Genomic DNA, 18946 nt, shown 5'->3' on the forward strand with positions numbered 1-18946 from the left:
TGATAGCTAACATGAACGGATGAATGCTACGGTAACTTGATGGCTAGCATGATGATCCTGCACAAATGCTAAAACCCAAAGCCCACATGAAGGCAATTGCCTACGCAAGCCCACATATGCCTCCGTATGCCTTTACGTGTTTCATGTGACGCTTTAGAAAGAGGTTCAGGTACATGAGTATGTTCCCTTTCATTAAAAGTCCTGACAACTAGCAACAGATGCAGCGTAATAGGTAGCACTTGATTGCTGGAAGAAAGTGGGAGAATGAACACTAGTGTCCCATTTTAAGGTAAAACCCACTGATTGCAATCAAACGGTGGACAGTAGCACATATTATTTCTACTAGCCTCTCAGTTCCATTATTCTTCTGGTTCTGCTACGACAATTATTAATCATATTGTTTGCAGAGTAGTGTTTGGACTATCCATCAACCAAACAGAGAACATTCAGTTTAAACGCAATTATCCATGTGAATCAAACACTGAACAAAAGTACGTAACGGACAAATGCAGAGAGGACTACCTTAATATAGTGCAAGATGGTTCGGACAAAGTGTTCTTCTATCCTTCTGTCCTAGATACGAATCTTACCTTACACATACGGAAGAGCGTTCATTAGTTGCTTAGTTTTAAGTCGATTTAGAAGCATATATTGGAGATTCATGTCGAATTTTAAGGATATGATTCTTCATAACAATGTCGTCTGATTAATGACACATTATATTCATAATTATGGTACGTAGAATTTTTGTGTTAACAACTGCAAATTTCAAATAGAAGGTCAAGTTTAATCTATTCACAGGGAACTACCTATTGCTTGAAATTTTCTACACACTTTAACATTAAAATATATTAAACAGACCATTTTGTCACCAATAAAAAGGAAAATACTTTTATATGGAGAGCCGTTCATAATTCACATTCTTGGTCTATCAGTTTTTTAACCATTTCTTCTTAGTGAAAAAGCGGAAACGGGAGGATGTTCAAATGTTGAAAGATCATACTAACAAGTGTGATATATGAATCTTTTCGAAGAAACTATTTTTTTTAGAGTAAAATTAAGAAACTAGGAAGCTATTGCCATCAAATTACTAAGGACATGGGCACTTTATCATTTACAGTGTCTCATTTCTCTTAGAAAAATTCACAAAAAAACGCTCATCTAATGTGCAAATAGCAAATTGATGCTTATGTCTTAAGAAACATCAAATAGGCGCTCAACTTTTTCTTTTATTTCTCAAACAGCCGCTTTTCGAAGAATATTAAAATATTCATTCTAATGTCAAATTTGCCCACTTAATCCAATTTTTTAAGGAAAAAGAAAGCCACTTGCTCGTCGCCGTCCCGCGAGAGGTGACTGCAAGTACGACCATCCGTTGGAGAATGGCAAGAGCCGATGGCCATGGGGAGGCGAAAAAGGTCGGCACCGACGCCCTTTTCAACCAAGACATACCAGCTGGCCGTTGAAGTCCCGGAGATAAAGGAGATCATCTCTCGAGGGGGGAAGTGGTGGCACCTTCATGGTTCGGAAACCTGAGAGTTTGGCAGACACTCTCTAGCTTCGTTCGACAGCTTAATATGTACATTCATTTTCTTTCATCTTCTTCTGGTAGAGAAAGATTTAAGAGATACTGTTGCTTCCATTTGTTTCCCTTGACATTTTCAAATGCAGCTGATGGCTTTTGAGCATAGGGATAGATCCCAATTACTGGGGATGATTCTCATTTCCCAATGATGAAGCCTAGCTAGTAAGGTTTACATAATGTCTCAATGACTGACAATCTTATTTTAATGGTTTGCACCTGAAAAATGATCGTGAATTGTTTCATCCTTTTATTTCGTTCGCTTTCGATTTTAGGGACGAAGAATTATTGGGCCTTCTTCTTCTTTTTATTTTGAAAGAAATAACTAATTCGTCCGGTGGAAGAAATTCTAATTCTTTATAACCTAATGTGTAGGCCTTTCTAAAGATCATTTTCGATATGTGGGGCTTGACGAACTGCAATTACCGATGAGGAGAGAAAGCTTTCCTTAAAAAAAAAAAATCCATCGGAGGAAGGCCCTTCTGCTCGGAGCCCTGCAACTGTTTGCGGGAAGCTCGCCCGACAACCATGTTCGTCGCCATCAAATTCCAGCGAGGACCATATCTCGTCGTCCACATCCTCTTCTGGTTCCTGGAGAGGCAACAACAATTCTCCGGCATCCGATTCTCCAACCTCTCAAACAAGAATGAGAAGCTGAAGAAGGAGAATTAGTTGCTCAACTCATGGCTTGTGCAGACTAAGAAGCAATGCGAGGAGCTCCTCGTTTCCTCTCTGGATACATCAGCGTCTTTCGCTAACACATCAACAGATAGTGCAGGGCATGGCTTCAGTCAGGTTCAGCCCTTCGCCGGATATGCCTGTCCAATGAGAATGGAGGATGAGAAGGAACGGCGGGAAGGAAGGGCGTGGGATTTTTCGTTTAAAAGAAACATCACATTTTATTAGAGTGGGCAAATTTGACATTTGAATGAAATATTTTAAAATTTTTTGAGTAACTCATTAAAGTGAATTAACGTAACGTGGGAATTATTTGGAAACCCATATCCATGTGTCTTATCCACAACCATTCACGTCTCATCCATTTTCATACGACGGAACGTCGAGAGAAGCGCGCCCAAACAACCAGGAGGGGGAGGAGGAGGCCCTCCCTGCTTCAGCCCCTCAGGCGCTGAGGTCACTACTTCCAGAAAAGAAATGGCTCTCCATGTGGGTGCCTCCGGGAGACTCACCTCCCCTCTACTTAGCCCCCTGCCGACTCCAACCACCAGCAATGGCGTTCCTCCAAGGACTCACACCAATCTTCTCGGTCGCACGACCACCAACTTCTCTTTCTTTCCCTCCAAGAGATGGTTCAACGTTAGAGCCTCAACGAAGGAAGAAACCTGGGGTTCTGAGCCCAGCAAGAAGAGCGATGCTAGTTTGCTGGACCACGAGCTTCTGAGTCTGGTGTCCGGCGCCATAGATGCCGATCAGGCGTTGCGCCTCATCGGGGAGGAGAGGCGACCCGAGAGTGGTGGTGGTACGTTGAGTGTTTCTGACTGCTGCGCCGTTCTGTCTGCTGCCATCGATCACAACAACGCGGACCTCGCCATTTCCATCTTTTCCGCAATGCGGCGAAGCGTTGATCCTGCTGTCCTTCAGTCAAGAGGTCTTTCTCAACTTTCCTTCTTTTCTGTTTCTTATTTTATTTTGTAGAGTTACCGCATCTTTTATGTGGCATTGGGTGGCGTCCTGAAAATATGACGCGCGAATTCAAGGAACCAAGTTTACTACTATAGTTATACAAGGCCAGTGCATAATTGCAAATTGCAATCGAAGAGATTACCGAGTCAAGATGATACTGTAAGGTGTTTCAATTGCAGTTTTATGATAGTAAATAGTGGGGAAGGCTTGTTCTTAAGAGAAAAAAAAAAAGGTATCTGCGGATGGATGTTAACTACCATAGGTGGTAAGAGGAGAATGTAAATGATGTCAATTTGAAGACCTGGATCAAGTCTCAGCCCTGCCATTTTGTTGAGCTTCCTATTAGTCTTATTCGTGCTAACCCAAATTGAAAGAAGTATCTGCGTATGGGTATTGTGACTAATCGCGGCTCTGTAGATTGCGTCGTTGACAAGCTCATAACTCACAAGTCCCAAGTATCAGATGTCTCTTTTATCTTCTTCTGTGTCTGTGTGATGTTATAAAACAGCAGATCTTGGGTGATCAGTAAGTACGATGGTTATTTTGTCTTTGTAAGTTGTATGTAATTAGCATACATGCAACTCTAGAGCAATTAATCTGTTATGTTTGACTAGTATTTGAAATTTCTATATCTTGTACTTCTATAACTCAACAAGGTAAATACTTGTGATGGGGGATTTGATGCGACTGTGACTCAATTGTTTGAGGCAATAGTTTGAATCTGACACGTATTTGTAATGACAAAACAGAAATGCGTGAGATGGGCTCCTCGGTTCGGATTTGGAGGTGGCCTCGGCCTGATGTAAGGACTTATGCATGTATGATCCTAGGCCTTGCAGCATGTATGCGTGTATCTGATGCAATACAGATAATTTCAGATCTCTCCCGTGTTGGAGTTTTATCAGGGGAGGAGGTAATTGGGATGTTCATTGGTCGTTCACCAAAGAAAATTTACTTAATTTGAATCTTTTGAAATTGATTTACTTTGAACCTTTTGTCTCAATTGTCGTTCATACATTGCTTATGTTTAACATTTGCCCTTTCCTTTTGGAAAGGGTAGGTATTGAGGAATATGCACTTCTGTTCCATTGAATACTTCCGCATAGGCATTCTATTTCTGCCATTGAAGTTTACAGTTCTCTGTCACCAATCATTTCCATCTTTTTTCATCCTTTTTTTGACTCTTTAACAAATCACAACTTTCTTTTTTTCATGCATGCAATTTGTCCGCCTTTATTACCATGCTTCGTTCATTTTGCAATGTCTTTGCTTCCTTTTCTCATTATGAAGGTAGAGTCATTATACAAATTATCAAGTTTGAATCCTTTAATGTTTAATGTTTTCGTGCTTCTGACTGCTGTCCTTAATTACAAGGTTGTCTTAGGTTGTTCAAGAACTTGAACGATTTTGCAGGTGCCTTTTGGGAAGGTTGTCAGATGCCCAAGTTGCATGATAGCCATTGCTGTTGCGCAACCTCAACATGGTACACAAGTGCGTAAGATTTAGTATTTGTCATATCATTGTATGTTTGTCCTGGTTCCCAAGCCATGAATCAGCATGTATCTCAGATGATCCAAAATCTATATTTGATCCCTAGATTAGTTAGCTAGTATCATTATCTATTGGCAGATAACACCCAATTTGGAATTTTGTTATTATACTACCAAATTTCATTGCTTTTTAAAGGACCAAGAGGGTGAAACTTGTTCATCCAGTTGTGCTGTAAGTAGAGGATTCACTCACTAGAATGATTGATTTTCTGGAAACTTTGTTATCTTCTAAGTAGGGCAGACAATCATTACATGCAGTTTGACTAGATGTTGAAATTATAGTTCAGGGGGAACATGACACTTATTTCTGTAAGTAGTTTTCAAGTAATTATACTTAATCTGTGGGGTAGTTTATGTGCATATATGAAATTTAAATTTTTGGTTGCATCGTCCTTTTTATCTTGTCCCATATTTTTTGTGGTGGATACTTTGTATGTCATATGAAATTGACTGAACATTTTTCCCTGTTTCACTCTCTTCATTCACATTTAATGGAAAGCTGTATCAGTTAGCATAGGAAATTTCAATGATATTTTTCAGCTTTTGAGCTGATTTTGCTACTTTGAGTAAAATTTGAAATCATAAGATTTTGTGCAGGTAGCTGCTTGCTCAAAATGCCGCTATCAATATGAGCTATTTTCTGGTGATATCGTCAGCATTAGCTCTGAAGCTATCAGGTCAGTCTCTGATTTTCTTATACAAGGAATATATTTCTAGAAAATTTGCTGTTTTTGAACGGTATGGTTTTGTTACTGTTGGAGAAGGAATTCACTTATTATTTGAAACTTCCAACAAGCTACTGCTAGATTGATGTTTATAACTTTATAGCACTAGGGTTCAGCAGAAACTCTTGTTTCAGGTCACATGAGGACCAAAATGATCCCTCCTTCTGACCTGTCCAAAGGTTGTCGGTGCTGGGTCTTAAAAGTATATTTTGTTGCTGTACCAAACAAACAATAAAAAAAGATAAAAGGATGACAATAGTTCTCCACGACCTTAGCACCATAATGAGGTTTTCTTATTGTAGTTTGCTGACTAAATGAAGCATTGTTTCTAGCTAGAGGGTTTATAGAAAGCAAGGGTTAAAAAATGATGCCCATGTGGACTTAACTAATATTCTGTGTCAAATGGGTGTGGGTGCAGAGCAAAGTTGCAGGGACACAGCTGTCTCTATGTGTGTTTATATATATATATATATATATATATATATATATATATAGGTACGTAATCACATCTCATATGCACGCAAATCTAAATTCTGAATCTTTATCAAATGAAAATGACATATTTTGGTTCTTAATCTTAACCTCTATCTGAAATCCTAATGTTCATCGCGATAAAAAATGTTAAACATGCACAATTGGATGCAAACTATTCTGTGAAAATAAGATAAGATCTATAGCCATTGTGATGATATTCAGGTTGAGACATGCAAATGTTGTAGATGTTTACTGTGGATCATGAGTATGCATTTTACAATAGTTGGCAGTTTTACTACTCAAGTGTGGTGCATGTAGAATGTTATGTGTAGTCCTAAGATTGATATTTAGTCCATAACATGAATTGGATGAGAATCATGAAATTAATGAAGCCCCTTTCTAAGGGCATCACCTTGAGATAGGTTATTGACCAAGATGCAATTTGTAGTAATTAGTAAATATCAAAGGCTCAGGTTGAGATATGTACGTATGAAAACCATGGGATGTCCATATAACTGAGGGTAGAGAGAAAGAGAGTGTGTGAGAGAGAGAGAGAGAGTGAGAGAGAGAGATTCTCGTGAAATTATGAGATGGTACCTGCTCTTGTTAGTATAAGACTATAAGTGTTGCCACTTGCCATGATATACTAAAACTTTTGTTAGCATGAGCGTTGCATAATATGTTGTAACATTTTAGATGTACCTGTTAATTTTGCGTGTCCTCGGCAACATGTATAATGTTGAATGGCCAGGTAGAAAATATCAGCATCTTCAAATATGAACATTAAGTAACTGATGTAGAATTTGTTCATTGAGAAGCAAAAATTGTTAAAGAAGAGCCATTGGGTTATTCCCGGTTGTAGTGTTGAGCATTCCTTTCATTGCAGTCTCTCTCTCTCTCTCTCTCTCGCTCTCTCTCTCTCTCTCTCTCTCTATATATATATATATATATATATATATATATATATATATATATATTATATACGTATGTATATATGTTGGTCATGTGTTCAACCAGTCCCATTTTGGATCTGGATTTTCCAACCCTATTTTCTCTCACCTACAGTTCCGTTTTCCCCTTTTTGTTTGGTTTTTCCTTTCCACAACTGTTGGTTCTAGCCAATCCACAAAATGACTTGAAAAATCAGACCCATTATGTATATATATGTGTGTGTGTTTGTGTATAAAGGGAAATGTGCCTACCCAACATATGTCTATTGTTTCCAGCCATGCACCTCATATGTATATGTATGTATGTATGTATGTAATATGTATGTATGTATGCATGTATGTATAAAGTAACAGGTAACTCCTAAATATTTTGAAACAAGACATATCAGGACACTGGAAAACATGTCTGATCATGTTGTTCACTTAATCTGACAAGTAACTCCTAAATATTTTGGCACCAGATATATGAAGGCACATAAGAAAACATCTATGAACGTGTTTTTAATTTAATCTGAACAGATAAGTGTGTTCGTCATTGTTTCTTATTTGACAGAACTATGTTTTGTCTGTATGACAGAGTGAACACATTTGGTGGGGGTGGTGGAGAACCATGTAATGCGTTCAATTTCTCTAATGAATGGTTTTGTTGACCTTTTAGTAGTACAGGACAAGGCACCAAAAAATTTCTGCATAATTGTTTCATATGATTGATTGTAGTACACTTGCTGTTTCTAAGGATCTCCTCCTGACGAACGCAGCACTGACATTCCAGCATGGGAGAAAGGAATGAGGCTCTTGCAGATACTCAAAAGTACCATTCCTGCTGCTGTGCACTCAATTGTGGTATCTTTTTTTACTTGGACTAAATAAAATATTACTTGTTAACAACACATTCTCTTTCCAATGTGTTTTTGTTTTTCTATGTTTTTTAATATTTCTCATATCTATAGTTCATATAAATGCATTATGGTCTACTGAATTCATTAAATAATGTCCCGGAGCCATGCATAATGGAGTGATACTGGTATGCTACTAAAGAAAGGGAATCCGCCAGATGAGACTCAAAATGCGCACTTTTGTTTAACATTAAGATCTTCTAAATTGTTCCATAACATCTTTTATGTTTCTTGTGTTGGTTATCAGTTATCACCTGATGCCAAGCACATTGACATTAGAGATTTGGACTTCGGTGTCTAGTATTTTTGAATGAATGAGAAACTAAATTCTCCTAAAGAACTTGATTTGCTTGTTAAATGTTTCTTCTGCAATACTGGTCAAGGTGTTCTTTCCTTCATTTTCTGTTTTTCTATTGACATGGAGGCAGTTATGTTTGATTTTTTACTTTGTATGTTTTATCAGGTTTGTGCACCTGGTGGTATAGCGCGTACACAAAAATTTGCCACAAAAACAGCAGAGCTTCCAGCTCAAGAAGGGGAGAGAGTAACTGTTGCTCTATCAGCACCATCATATTCTAGTCGAGGAATAGGTCCTTTCCGGCTAATTCCAGGCATTCCTGGGTATAATCCTGGAGAACCTTTAAGTTTATTCAACCATAAAACTGGCGTGGAGTCACAGTTACTAAGAGCACCTGAAAAAAGCAGAGTTTCATCCTTGGTTGACCCTCCTGTTCTTTTTCCACTACTTGCTTTGCTGGCTACAGGAGATGCTGCATCGGGCATCATTGATCCTGCATTGCCTAAAATTATTGCAGTGGCTGCTGCTGGTTCATTTCTTTTAGGCACTACTGTGAACATGGTGGTTTTGCCACAGTTAAGAAAGGTATGCTAGATTTCTTGGGTAGCAGAAAATGATTATCCTTGTCCAGCCAATGTATGAAAATTATGGACTGTTTACAGATCACTGTCCATCATCGATTTTGTGAGGTCTGATGGATGTGAGATCTCGAGTGGGATATGAGAAAAAGTATGTGCAAGGGCAAGCTACAAATTTGAATGCCCACCTTTTTCTCATCTCACACTCCTTAAACCTCATACTTCTGGTCGGATCTCACGCGATAGATACAGTTCATATCTCTCTTCATTGTATATTTTGTGTGGACCTTATATATAAAGTATAAACACACATATACGGTCTTCTTTTTTCTTTTGGTTTTTCTCTGAGAGTGTTGACGTTACAGCCCCCTGCCTTTTTATTTATGAATGTAGAAACACGAACCACAAAGAGAGAGAGTGGAGAACGAACACACAATCTACGTGGAAAACCTCAGAAAGAGGTGAAAAACCACGGGGAGGCTCTGACCTAGGGGCACACCGCAACCCTAGGAGAGAGAAAATTATATTTCACTTAATTCAACACTAAACACAAGTGACAATATAAAGAGGGAGAGAGGAGAAGCCGCCTAGGGTACCGAGCCCGCCTCGGTACCCGCGCCCCATAGAACCGGGTCCAGGAATGGATCCGGTTCCCACAGCAACATATTCTAACACTCCCCCTCAAGCTTGGCATACATGTCAAACATGCCAAGCTTGCTAACATTCTTTTCGAATGAAGAAGTACAAAGCCCTTTAGTTAGGACGTCTGCAACTTGATCTTCAGACTTCATATATGGCAGAATCAGCTCCTTTGAGTCAATGCGTTCCCGGATAAAATGACGGTCAATCTCCACATGTTTGGTCCTGTCATGTAGAACTGGATTATTGGCAAGATTAATCGCAGACTTGTTGTCACAGTACATCTTCATTTTATCTCCCAGTTCCACACCAATATCAGTCAAAAGAATCTTCAGCCACAGCATCTCTGTAACCCCCATTGCAACAGCCCTGTACTCAGCCTCAGCACTAGACCTCGAACATACTTCTTGCCTCTTACTTCTCCAAACAACTAGGTTACCTCCAAGAAAGATACAATACCCTGTAGTAGACCTCCTTGTGTCAGTGCAACCTGCCCAATCTGCATCTGAGTAGCCCTCAATAGTAAGTTTGTCTTGTCGAGCATACAACAGTCCTTTTCCTGGGTCATTCTTTAGATATCCCAACACTCTTTCTGCACTCTTCCAGTGACAATCCGTGGGAGCATGCATAAATTGACTTAGCACATTTACCGCATACGTGATATCAGGGCGAGTTAGAGTAAGATAGATAAGCTTACCTACTAGCCTCTGATATCGCCCTTTTCCTTCCTCATCCAGAATAGTGCCCGTCTTGATACTTATCTTAGTTCCCGACTCTATAGGAGTAAGATAGGGCCTACAACCAAGTTTGCCTGTCTCCTTTAGTAAGTCAAGAGTGTACTTCCTTTGATTCATAACCAGCCCTGTCTCTGATCGAGCAATCTCTATCCCCAGAAAGTATCTCAGCTTACCCAGATCCTTGAGGTCGAATTCTTTAGCTAATCTCTCCTTCATCTTTCTGTTTTCTTCTTCGTCACTGCCCGTGACAATCATATCATCAACGTAGACAAGGAGAAGACTCACCAGACCACCTCTCTGCTTTATGAATAGGGTATGATCTCCATTTCCTTGCTTGTACCCAGTAGACTTCATAACGATCCTTAGTCTCTCAAACCAAGCTCTAGGCGACTGCTTCAAGCCATACAAAGCTTTCTTGAGGTGACAACATTTTCCCTCTTGAACATACCCGGGAGGCATGCTCATATAGACTTCTTCCTCCAGATGGCCGTTCAAGAACGCATTTTTAACATCAAGCTGGTCCATGCGCCACTTCCTGTGCACAGCAAGAGCAAGAATAACCCTCACGGTCTTCAACTTTGCAACAGGGGCAAAGGTCTCAAGATAGTCGATCCCATACTTCTGGCTGAACCCCTTTGCAACCAAACGAGCTTTATATCGATCTACAGTGCCATCAGGTTTGTACTTCACGTTGTAAACCCACTTAGAGCCAACTAAGTGTGTCCCTTTAGGGATATCAACAACTTCCCATGTTTTGTTCTTAGCTAACGCACCCATCTCCTCTGTCATAGCATGTAACCACTTGGGATCATCCTTAGCATCATCCACCGACCTGGGAATAACAACTTTGGATAAGGTTGTGATAAAACATTTGTAATTTGTACTGAGCTTAGCATAAGAAACAAATCTCTGAATAGGGTGAGAAGTACATGACCTGGTGCCTTTGCGCACAGCAATGGGGAGCTCTTCATTCGATGGACTTGGGTCATCCGGGGAGATCACAGGATTGGGATTGGTTCTATCCTCATCACCAACATCTTCCACTGTAGCTTTTTCCTTTCTGACATAAACCTGGCCAAACAAGTGATCCCGGGCAACAATGGGCTGAGCATCCACCGTGACCCCTTCCATATGGCTGCCCTTCTCATTACTGACCGTGACCGTGTCAATCACACTGGGACTAACCTTGTAATCCAAAAACTCCATAAACTGAATTAGCTGATTAGAGGAATACTCTTCCCCTTTGTTCCCAAGACACTCCCCCTGAAGAGGATTCACCGAAAAATATGACTCATGTTCATGAAATGTGACATCCCTCGAAACATACACTTTGGAAGTAGTAGGATCCACACATTTATACCCCTTCTGAGTGGAAGAGTACCCCAAGAAAACTCCTTTAATAGACCGGGGATCAAGTTTTTTGAGAGTAGGGCTATGATTATGCACAAAACAACTGCACCCAAAGACACGAGGAGTAAGAGGCCACGGATTCTGAGTGGGCCACAGGGTAGAATAAGGAGACTGACCATCCAACACCCTAGTAGGCATACGGTTAATGAGATGTGCACTAGTGAGAAGTGCATCACCCCAATACCGCTTCGGGACATGACGTTGGAACATAATGGCCCGGGTAACATTCAATAGATGACGATTTTTACGTTCAGCTATACCATTTTGAGGAGGGGTATAACTACAAGAGGTTTCATGAACAATACCCTTGCCTTTCAAGAATTCATCAAGGGATTGGGAGACATATTCCCTTGCATTATCCGTACGGAAAGCTTGAACAGTAGTATGGAATTGAGTCTCAACAAAGGCAACAAAGTTTTTCACAACTGCTGGAACCTCACTACGTTCTCGCAACAAGTACACGAACGTACATCTAGAGTAATCATCAATAAGCGTCAAAAAATAGTGACAACCACCACACGTGGGTACTCCAGAAGGACCCCAAACATCGGAATGAACTAAGGCAAACGGATGAGTGGTTTTATTCAAAGAAATAGGGTACGAAGCCCTGACATGTTTAGCCAATTGACACACTTCACAAGCGAAGGAGTCAATTGAGACAGAAGCAAACAAATGAGGAAATAACTTCTTTATTAACTGGAAGGGTAGATGTCCAAGACGCTCGTGCCATCGCAGAACAGTAGATCTATCGTTCACACCAGACAAGTGACCACTCGTGGCAGAAATCAATGCTGAAGCAACTTGTACCGGCAGCCTGTAGAGCCCATCAGTAACCGAACCAATCCCAATCTTCTTCCCCGTCACCAAGTCCTGCAGGGAACAATGATCAGCAGAGAAAATCAGATTACAGTTTAATTCTTTAGTAATACTGCTGACAGAGAGTAAGTTCACAGGAATATTTGGAACATGCAGGGCATTGTGGAGACGGTATTTGTTCAACAGGGACAAGCTCCCTTTCCCAGCCACAGAGATAGAAGACCCATCTGCCATAGACACGCGTTGCTTGCCAGAGGAAAGTTGATATTCTTGAAAGAGTTTAGAGTCCCCTGTCATGTGGTGAGTGGCTCCACTATCAACAATCCAATCACCAAGAGAAGGGTTACCTTGATCAGTCGAGGCAACGAGAGCTTGGGCTAGCTGAGCCCCTTCAGACGTGGAGGACTCCTCAGGGGTAGTAGATAGACGGCTGATGTACGCCTGTAGCTCCTTGAGTTGAGCAGGGGACAACTTGGACTTTGCACCACTAGAAGAATTGCTCTGACTGGAATCAGACACAGAAGGGCTACGCTTGCCAAAGGGAGGACGACCTCTGACCAGTCTCTTCTCGGGATGAAGATCCCAACAGAAATCCACCGAATGCCCCAACTTGTGGCAATGAGTGCAATGTCGGGCAGGACGCTGCCCAGTCCCTGAGGCACGGCTGACAAAGGCAGAAGGGCCATGACCGGTGTCAAGATGCATCACCTGGCGACGTTGTTCTTCAGACTCAACACGAGCATATACTTCCTCTATCCCCGGAATCTCATCACCATTAAGAATCTGGCTACGAATAGACTCAAATTCATCCCGCAGGCCTCCCAGAAACAGAAACGTACGGTCCATCCATTCCTTTTCCCAGTAGAGGGAATGATCTGAACCGCATGTCCACTCATCAGTCACATGATAATCTAACTCCTCCCACTTGGTCTTCAGGGCAGCATAGAAGGCAGCAACAGACAAATCACCCTGTGTCAGAGAGTAAATACTGCGTTTAATCTGATAGGTGCGCAAATGTCTCTTCTTGCGACCATACATCTTTGCAAGCACAGTCCACATATCAAAAGAGGTCGGCTTCCGCAGAATGAGGGGCTGAATATCGGATGACACGGAGCTGATAATCCACACCTTCACTTGGCTGTCCTCCAACGCCCACGTCTAGTAATCCCAATCTCGAGAGCGGCAGACCAAGATAGGTAATTGTCCTTGGTCAGACGGATGGAGGTGACCTGGATCGGCACGTTCTCAGTCTTGGAGGCGCTGCCCGTGTCAAGAACGGCATCTTTTTGAGTCCCCATCGCTTCTGCCATCACAAACAAGCACACAGCAACAAGAGGCACAGCAGCGGGAATGAGGCAACGGCGACGGGAAGGAGGCAGCGGCGAGGGCGGCGGGAATGAGGCAGCGGCAACGGGAAGCAGGCGACGGCGCAACACAGAGGCCACCCACGGTGGCAGGAACAAAGAACGGGGCGAACGGAGGACCGCGGAGGCGTAACAGAGGACGGCGGCGGCGGAACAGAGGACGGCGGCGGCAGAGCAGGGCGACGTCACAAGGGCAGCAGCGACGCCGGAACAGAGGACGGCGGCGGCGGAACAAAGGACAGCGGCGGCAGAGCAGGGCGACGTCACACGGGCAGCAGCGGCGGCGCCGGAACTTCAACGGCGTCGGGCGACGAAAAAACTTGACGATCCTCGGAAAAAACGCTTCTCCAACTCCGCTGGCTCTGATACCATGTAGAAACACGAACCACAAAGAGAGAGAGTGGAGAACGAACACACAATCTACGTGGAAAACCTCAGAAAGAGGTGAAAAACCACGGGGAGGCTCTGACCTAGGGGCACACCGCAACCCTAGGAGAGAGAAAATTATATTTCACTTAATTCAACACTAAACACAAGTGACAATATAAAGAGGGAGAGAGGAGAAGCCGCCTAGGGTACCGAGCCCGCCTCGGTACCCGCGCCCCATAGAACCGGGTCCAGGAATGGATCCGGTTCCCACAGCAACATATTCTAACAATGAATAATAGTTTAAATGTTCTTTCAAATCGGATACAGATCTGATGAATTGAAAGAAAGAATTGAGATAAACTCAGGAATAAGTGTGTAGATGGTACTGAATAAAATGCATTTCTTCTCATATGATTATCTAATATGTGGTATTTGATTACTTCAGATTTTAGATCCATGGATTTTATGTTGTATGCTTTTGCTGATGTGGCAAAAGTTCCACATTAATTCCGTGGTTCTTTAAACTGTCTTACTACAGTCCTAAATCCATACTTGAGATTCTCATTCATTTTCATTGACAAAAGGTCTGATTTAGGGTCAGAGCATAAGGGTGTAATCTCAAACCCTGAGGAGCTTAGATCAAAGTAAACTAAGAAATAATGAAACTCCTTAGTAAGATCTGGTTCTCGTATTTAAATTTGAAAGACCTGCAACCTACTGTTGGGTCCCATGTTAAGCCTGCATTCCAGTTAATAACTTGGAGACTCAAGCTTTCTTGTGGTCTGAGTTCCTCAGAAATAGGGCTCTTTACTCCCCGGAACTAGAGCAGAATATCCTACTGAACAACATCTGCAGCGCCTTATATTTTAGCTACTGTAAACTGTTGATGTATTTTTCCTCTTGGAGCAAAATTTCCTTGTCTATTATGGACTTTGACCCAGTCAATCTCTTGGATGCAGTTCATCACATAGATTTTTATGCTTTCCTCCAGAATGAACTGCATTTTATCATAGACTACAATTTTGGAAACCTAATACGAGCATCTAAGTTGGAATCAAGGAAACCGATACCTGTAGTGGGATTATTATTTAATCTGATCACTTGAATTTTCAATTGTGCCATGTCTAGTACCTGCATTTCACTGTTTTTCTCACCATTCCACATTCATATTTACACACAGGTTCAAAAATTGCACATAAACACCCAGTATTGGACTTTTATGTTGTCCCCCTGGGGAACGATGCTTTTTCTAATAGGTGTGTGCATCAGTATGAAACAAATTTAAGCCAGAATAATCTCGTTTATTGCAAAATCACCACCTTTTTTTTTCCGACTCTTCTTCTCATTTCGTTTGTTGATTACAGCTTCCTCAGAGGACAGTTGATGCAGTTGCTATTAAGCAACAACTCTTCTCTCAGTATGATACACTACAGGCTCGCATTAATGAGCTTACTCAGGCTGCAGAAAAAGAGGTACTCTTTTTTCTGAGAATTGATGGTCTGTGACTTATAATGCATTGAGCTAATCATATGTTAAATTATTAGCTGTTTAGTACTTGGATGAGATCCACAGAATATACGTATCATAATTTTTGAGAATGACGCTATTGGTTCCAATGGCAGGTAGAGATGCTAAAGTTTTATATTTCTGTTTCTTCCTGAAGGTGTGGATGTTAGCTCGCATGTGTCAATTGGAAAACAAAATTATAGCAGTAGGGGAGACTTCTTACCGGTAACGCCTTGATTGCATTAAGTGCTATTAGATTGTTGCCTGGCTTGGTAGGGCTTTGATAAATAGTCCTGGCAGTCCAGGTAAACTATTTTGGCCTTTTATCTAAACCTTAACCTTTGTCATTTCACAGTGCACGGCGAAGTAGAGTGAAGAAGGTTCGGGAAAGCTTGGAGAATTCCCTCAGAGCAAGAATCGAACTGATTGATAGCTATGCTAGAGTGAGTTGTTAAGAAGAGGTTTCTTCTTCTACATTCAATCATCATACATTCTTCAAGATATTCTGGCTTTGGTTGGTCAGATTTCATCCATGATTGAAATTGAAGTGGAAATGGATTCTGATGTTCTGGCTGCTGAGGCAGCGAATAATGCTGTGAGTATTACTGTCATTCAACTTATTTGAATGCAAATACATTTTCAATATCTAGACATGTGTGTTTGTAATTCATTCAAGAATTAGAGAAGTTCATCTGCTGATTGTGGACATGCAGGAATCCATTGCAGAACAAATAGAGCGGATTATGGAGCTTGAGAATCTTGAACAGGTTTGTTACATGATAACCACTCAAGAATTACACTGATTTATAACATTGAATGGTTGTTTGGATTCCTATGCATGTTGGTGGATCAATAGCGTTGGAAGGAACAGGCTGAGGCAAATGATGAACTAGAGAGGCTTCTCAACTCTCAACCATTGTCAACAGAACTGGTGTAGATGGTACCTGGTAATGTTGTTGGTTTGTAATACTTCTGCGTGGTTTTTATGGTGCTGATAATGATGGAGGGTTACTTCTCGCACACGATGACTAAGTTTTAGAATGTCTGGCATTTGAAAATGATGATTTTGGACTTGAATTGGATAGTATATTACTACCTAAAATGAGATTAGGTTTATTTAGTATCCTTTTTTTCATTTTTAGCAGAATTAGTAGTACACTTGAAATTTTTTTTCCTAATTCTACTTTATGAGGTGAACAGATACCTTCCATGCAATTCTCAATCTTAACTCACCATACACGTAGTTTACGCATGAATCTATGTTCTGCAGCATCTGCATGGCTTATTCAGTGTCAGAGTTTGGAAAATTCACTGATTAAAAGTGGAAAGAAAATTTGTTTATTGACTTCACAAGCAGATAATTGGAGATAGACTGAGTGCAAGGACAATTCTTTAGGACTAAATGACCAGATGATAGAATATTGAATAGAATCTGGTATGAACCCCGAGGAGTGTCGGTCCACGATTAGGGTCAGTGGCCGGTAGGCAGCCGGTTGCTGGTTCGAGCCAAGGCATTGCCCCTTGTGCTGCAAATGGGGAGGCAGCGATGCATTAGTTGTCATGCAGAACAAGCACATCCCTGAGGGATGTCGACACAATAGTAGGGTCAGTGGCCGGTAGGCGGTCGGTTGTTGGTTTGAACCAAGGCATTGCCCCTTGTGCTGCAAATGAGGAGATACAATGTATTAGTTAACACACAGCACAGGTGTATCCCCAAGGCACCAATACAGCCTTGCACCGTAGGGGCAGGGAAAAGGAGGAAGGAAAGAGAAGGAGGGTGTGGTGGTTCCGGTTTTTACTGAGGCAGTGAGATTCTCCTACTCACACAAATAGGAGGCACAGACTGAGAGAAGCAACAGTTTACATTATAAGATCTGATTCAACAGTTGGTTATCTGAGCCTGTTCATGATAGGCAACAAAAATTGAAGGAATCAGAAGTAGGAAAGAGATTTTTTCCTATTTTGATAATGGATTCAAACTGTTAGCAGCGTAGATACAAAGTGTCATAATGACTGTATATATTGGATACTAGTACATGGAATGATGGAACCACTTGCTTATCCATATTTTGGTTCATGGCCTCATAAGCATGATGTTGTTCACCAAGTCATTTCAACCTAGGGCAGGATAAAGGTAGAGATGACAATTCTAAATCTCTTTAGACCATGGCACTTGGAGGAGGCAAAAACCATTATCTTTATCTTCTTTGTGGTGTTCATGATCTTTTTGGATTTTGATCTGAATTTCATTACATACTATTCTTGCGACATCATATATTTTGTCTCTTTGGAGATGTCCGATATCATTGGAACAACATCATATATTTGGCATATTTCCTCAAATTTGAGACCATGGTAATGATGATAGCTAGTTATCCTTTGCTCTCTTCACAGTCCAAATTTTCTTTGCGTTACTCATGTTAAGGAACTGATATGAAGGAAGAACGAGGACAGAATCCAAGATGTGGGGAAATCACCAATCAACTTTTCTTAATTTTCTTTTTCTATCTCTTCTTCTTAAAAGAATTCAGTTTTAGGACCCTAGTCTAAAAGGAAGCCTCTTTTTGTGAATCCATCTATGAGTATTATCCCAGTCTTGATGTGATAAACCAACAAATCTTTTCCTTCCATTAAGAATTCATGTACGAGTACTAAAACCTGTTTACTAATTTGCCTTACTTCCGTTTAGATGATGAGGATGATGCGAGCTTCAGGAACCTGGTAATACATTTTCAGTTCCGAAGGAGTCTTCTGCAGATGAAGGTAATAAGATTCTTTGATTCAAGATGAAGGCTTGCGAGACCTCTTGGGGGAAAGGTATCTTTCAAAAATTCCACACAGAACCCCTTGTACATAGAAGATCATCGAATGGTTTTGTTTTGTATTTGGCACCTCATTTTTTCTGGTCTCCTTTTCCAAAGGAAGGTAGCTAATTAAAGCTTTTAGACGCACGTAGCTTTCAAAATTATGTGAGCTAACGGAGGCTGGAATTATGTTCGGGTGCGTTTTATGTACCTATGATGAGCGAATAATTGCTATATGTGGCAGTATTTCAAGGGGAACAGTCTGTACTCTGCTATGAATTGAACATGGATTTAGGGTGAGTCTGCTAGTCACTGTTTGATTCTCTGTATCTATTGATTGTTCTAGTCAAATGAACCTTCCTGTTCATTTCAAGAGAAGGAAATATTTGGATATGAGCCAGGGTTCTTTTTTTTTTTTTTTTTTTTTAAGGTTTTAACTGAAATAAGGTAGTGCGCTGCCCTTCTGGTTAGCTTTAACATGCAACGGGCATTTTTTGGTCTTGCGTAAGGGAACCTTTTTTAGCCAAGTTGCCCATAAAAATTATTAAATCGATTTTTAAAATACTAAAGGAAATATAAAAAATTAAAATAAGTCAAATCTTAT

The 18946-nt window shown here is 41.0% G+C and overlaps 1 protein-coding gene across 1 annotated transcript; it reads left to right on the plus strand.

Moving 5' to 3' along the window:
- The first annotated feature begins 1962 nt into the window (after nt 1–1962).
- Nucleotides 1963–18735, plus strand: LOC116262400 (uncharacterized). The gene is made up of 13 exons (XM_031641740.2): nt 1963–3191; nt 3976–4139; nt 4640–4717; nt 5374–5453; nt 7684–7768; nt 8285–8704; nt 15397–15504; nt 15696–15763; nt 15894–15981; nt 16062–16133; nt 16252–16305; nt 16395–16485; nt 18228–18735. Exons 1-12 carry the CDS (start codon nt 2738–2740, stop codon nt 16473–16475), a joined length of 1752 nt encoding a protein of 583 aa, XP_031497600.1. The 5' UTR covers nt 1963–2737; the 3' UTR covers nt 16476–16485; nt 18228–18735.
- The last annotated feature ends 211 nt before the right edge of the window (nt 18736–18946 follow it).

Source organism: Nymphaea colorata, chromosome 10, assembly GCF_008831285.2.
Source record: "Nymphaea colorata isolate Beijing-Zhang1983 chromosome 10, ASM883128v2, whole genome shotgun sequence".
NCBI classification, from domain to species: domain Eukaryota; kingdom Viridiplantae; phylum Streptophyta; class Magnoliopsida; order Nymphaeales; family Nymphaeaceae; genus Nymphaea; species Nymphaea colorata.

What these genes read in the sequence shown, in the direction of transcription:
- LOC116262400 (XM_031641740.2), top strand. Translation starts at nt 2,738, where the DNA reads ATGGCTCTCCATGTGGGTGCCTCCGGGAGACTCACCTCCCCTCTACTT. An exon ending in GAGTTTTATCAGGGGAGGAG is followed by an intron (nt 4,140 to 4,639) that starts GTAATTGGGATG and finishes ACGATTTTGCAG; the next exon opens with GTGCCTTTTGGGAAGGTTGT. An exon ending in TGATTGATAGCTATGCTAGA is followed by an intron (nt 15,982 to 16,061) that starts GTGAGTTGTTAA and finishes TTGGTTGGTCAG; the next exon opens with ATTTCATCCATGATTGAAAT.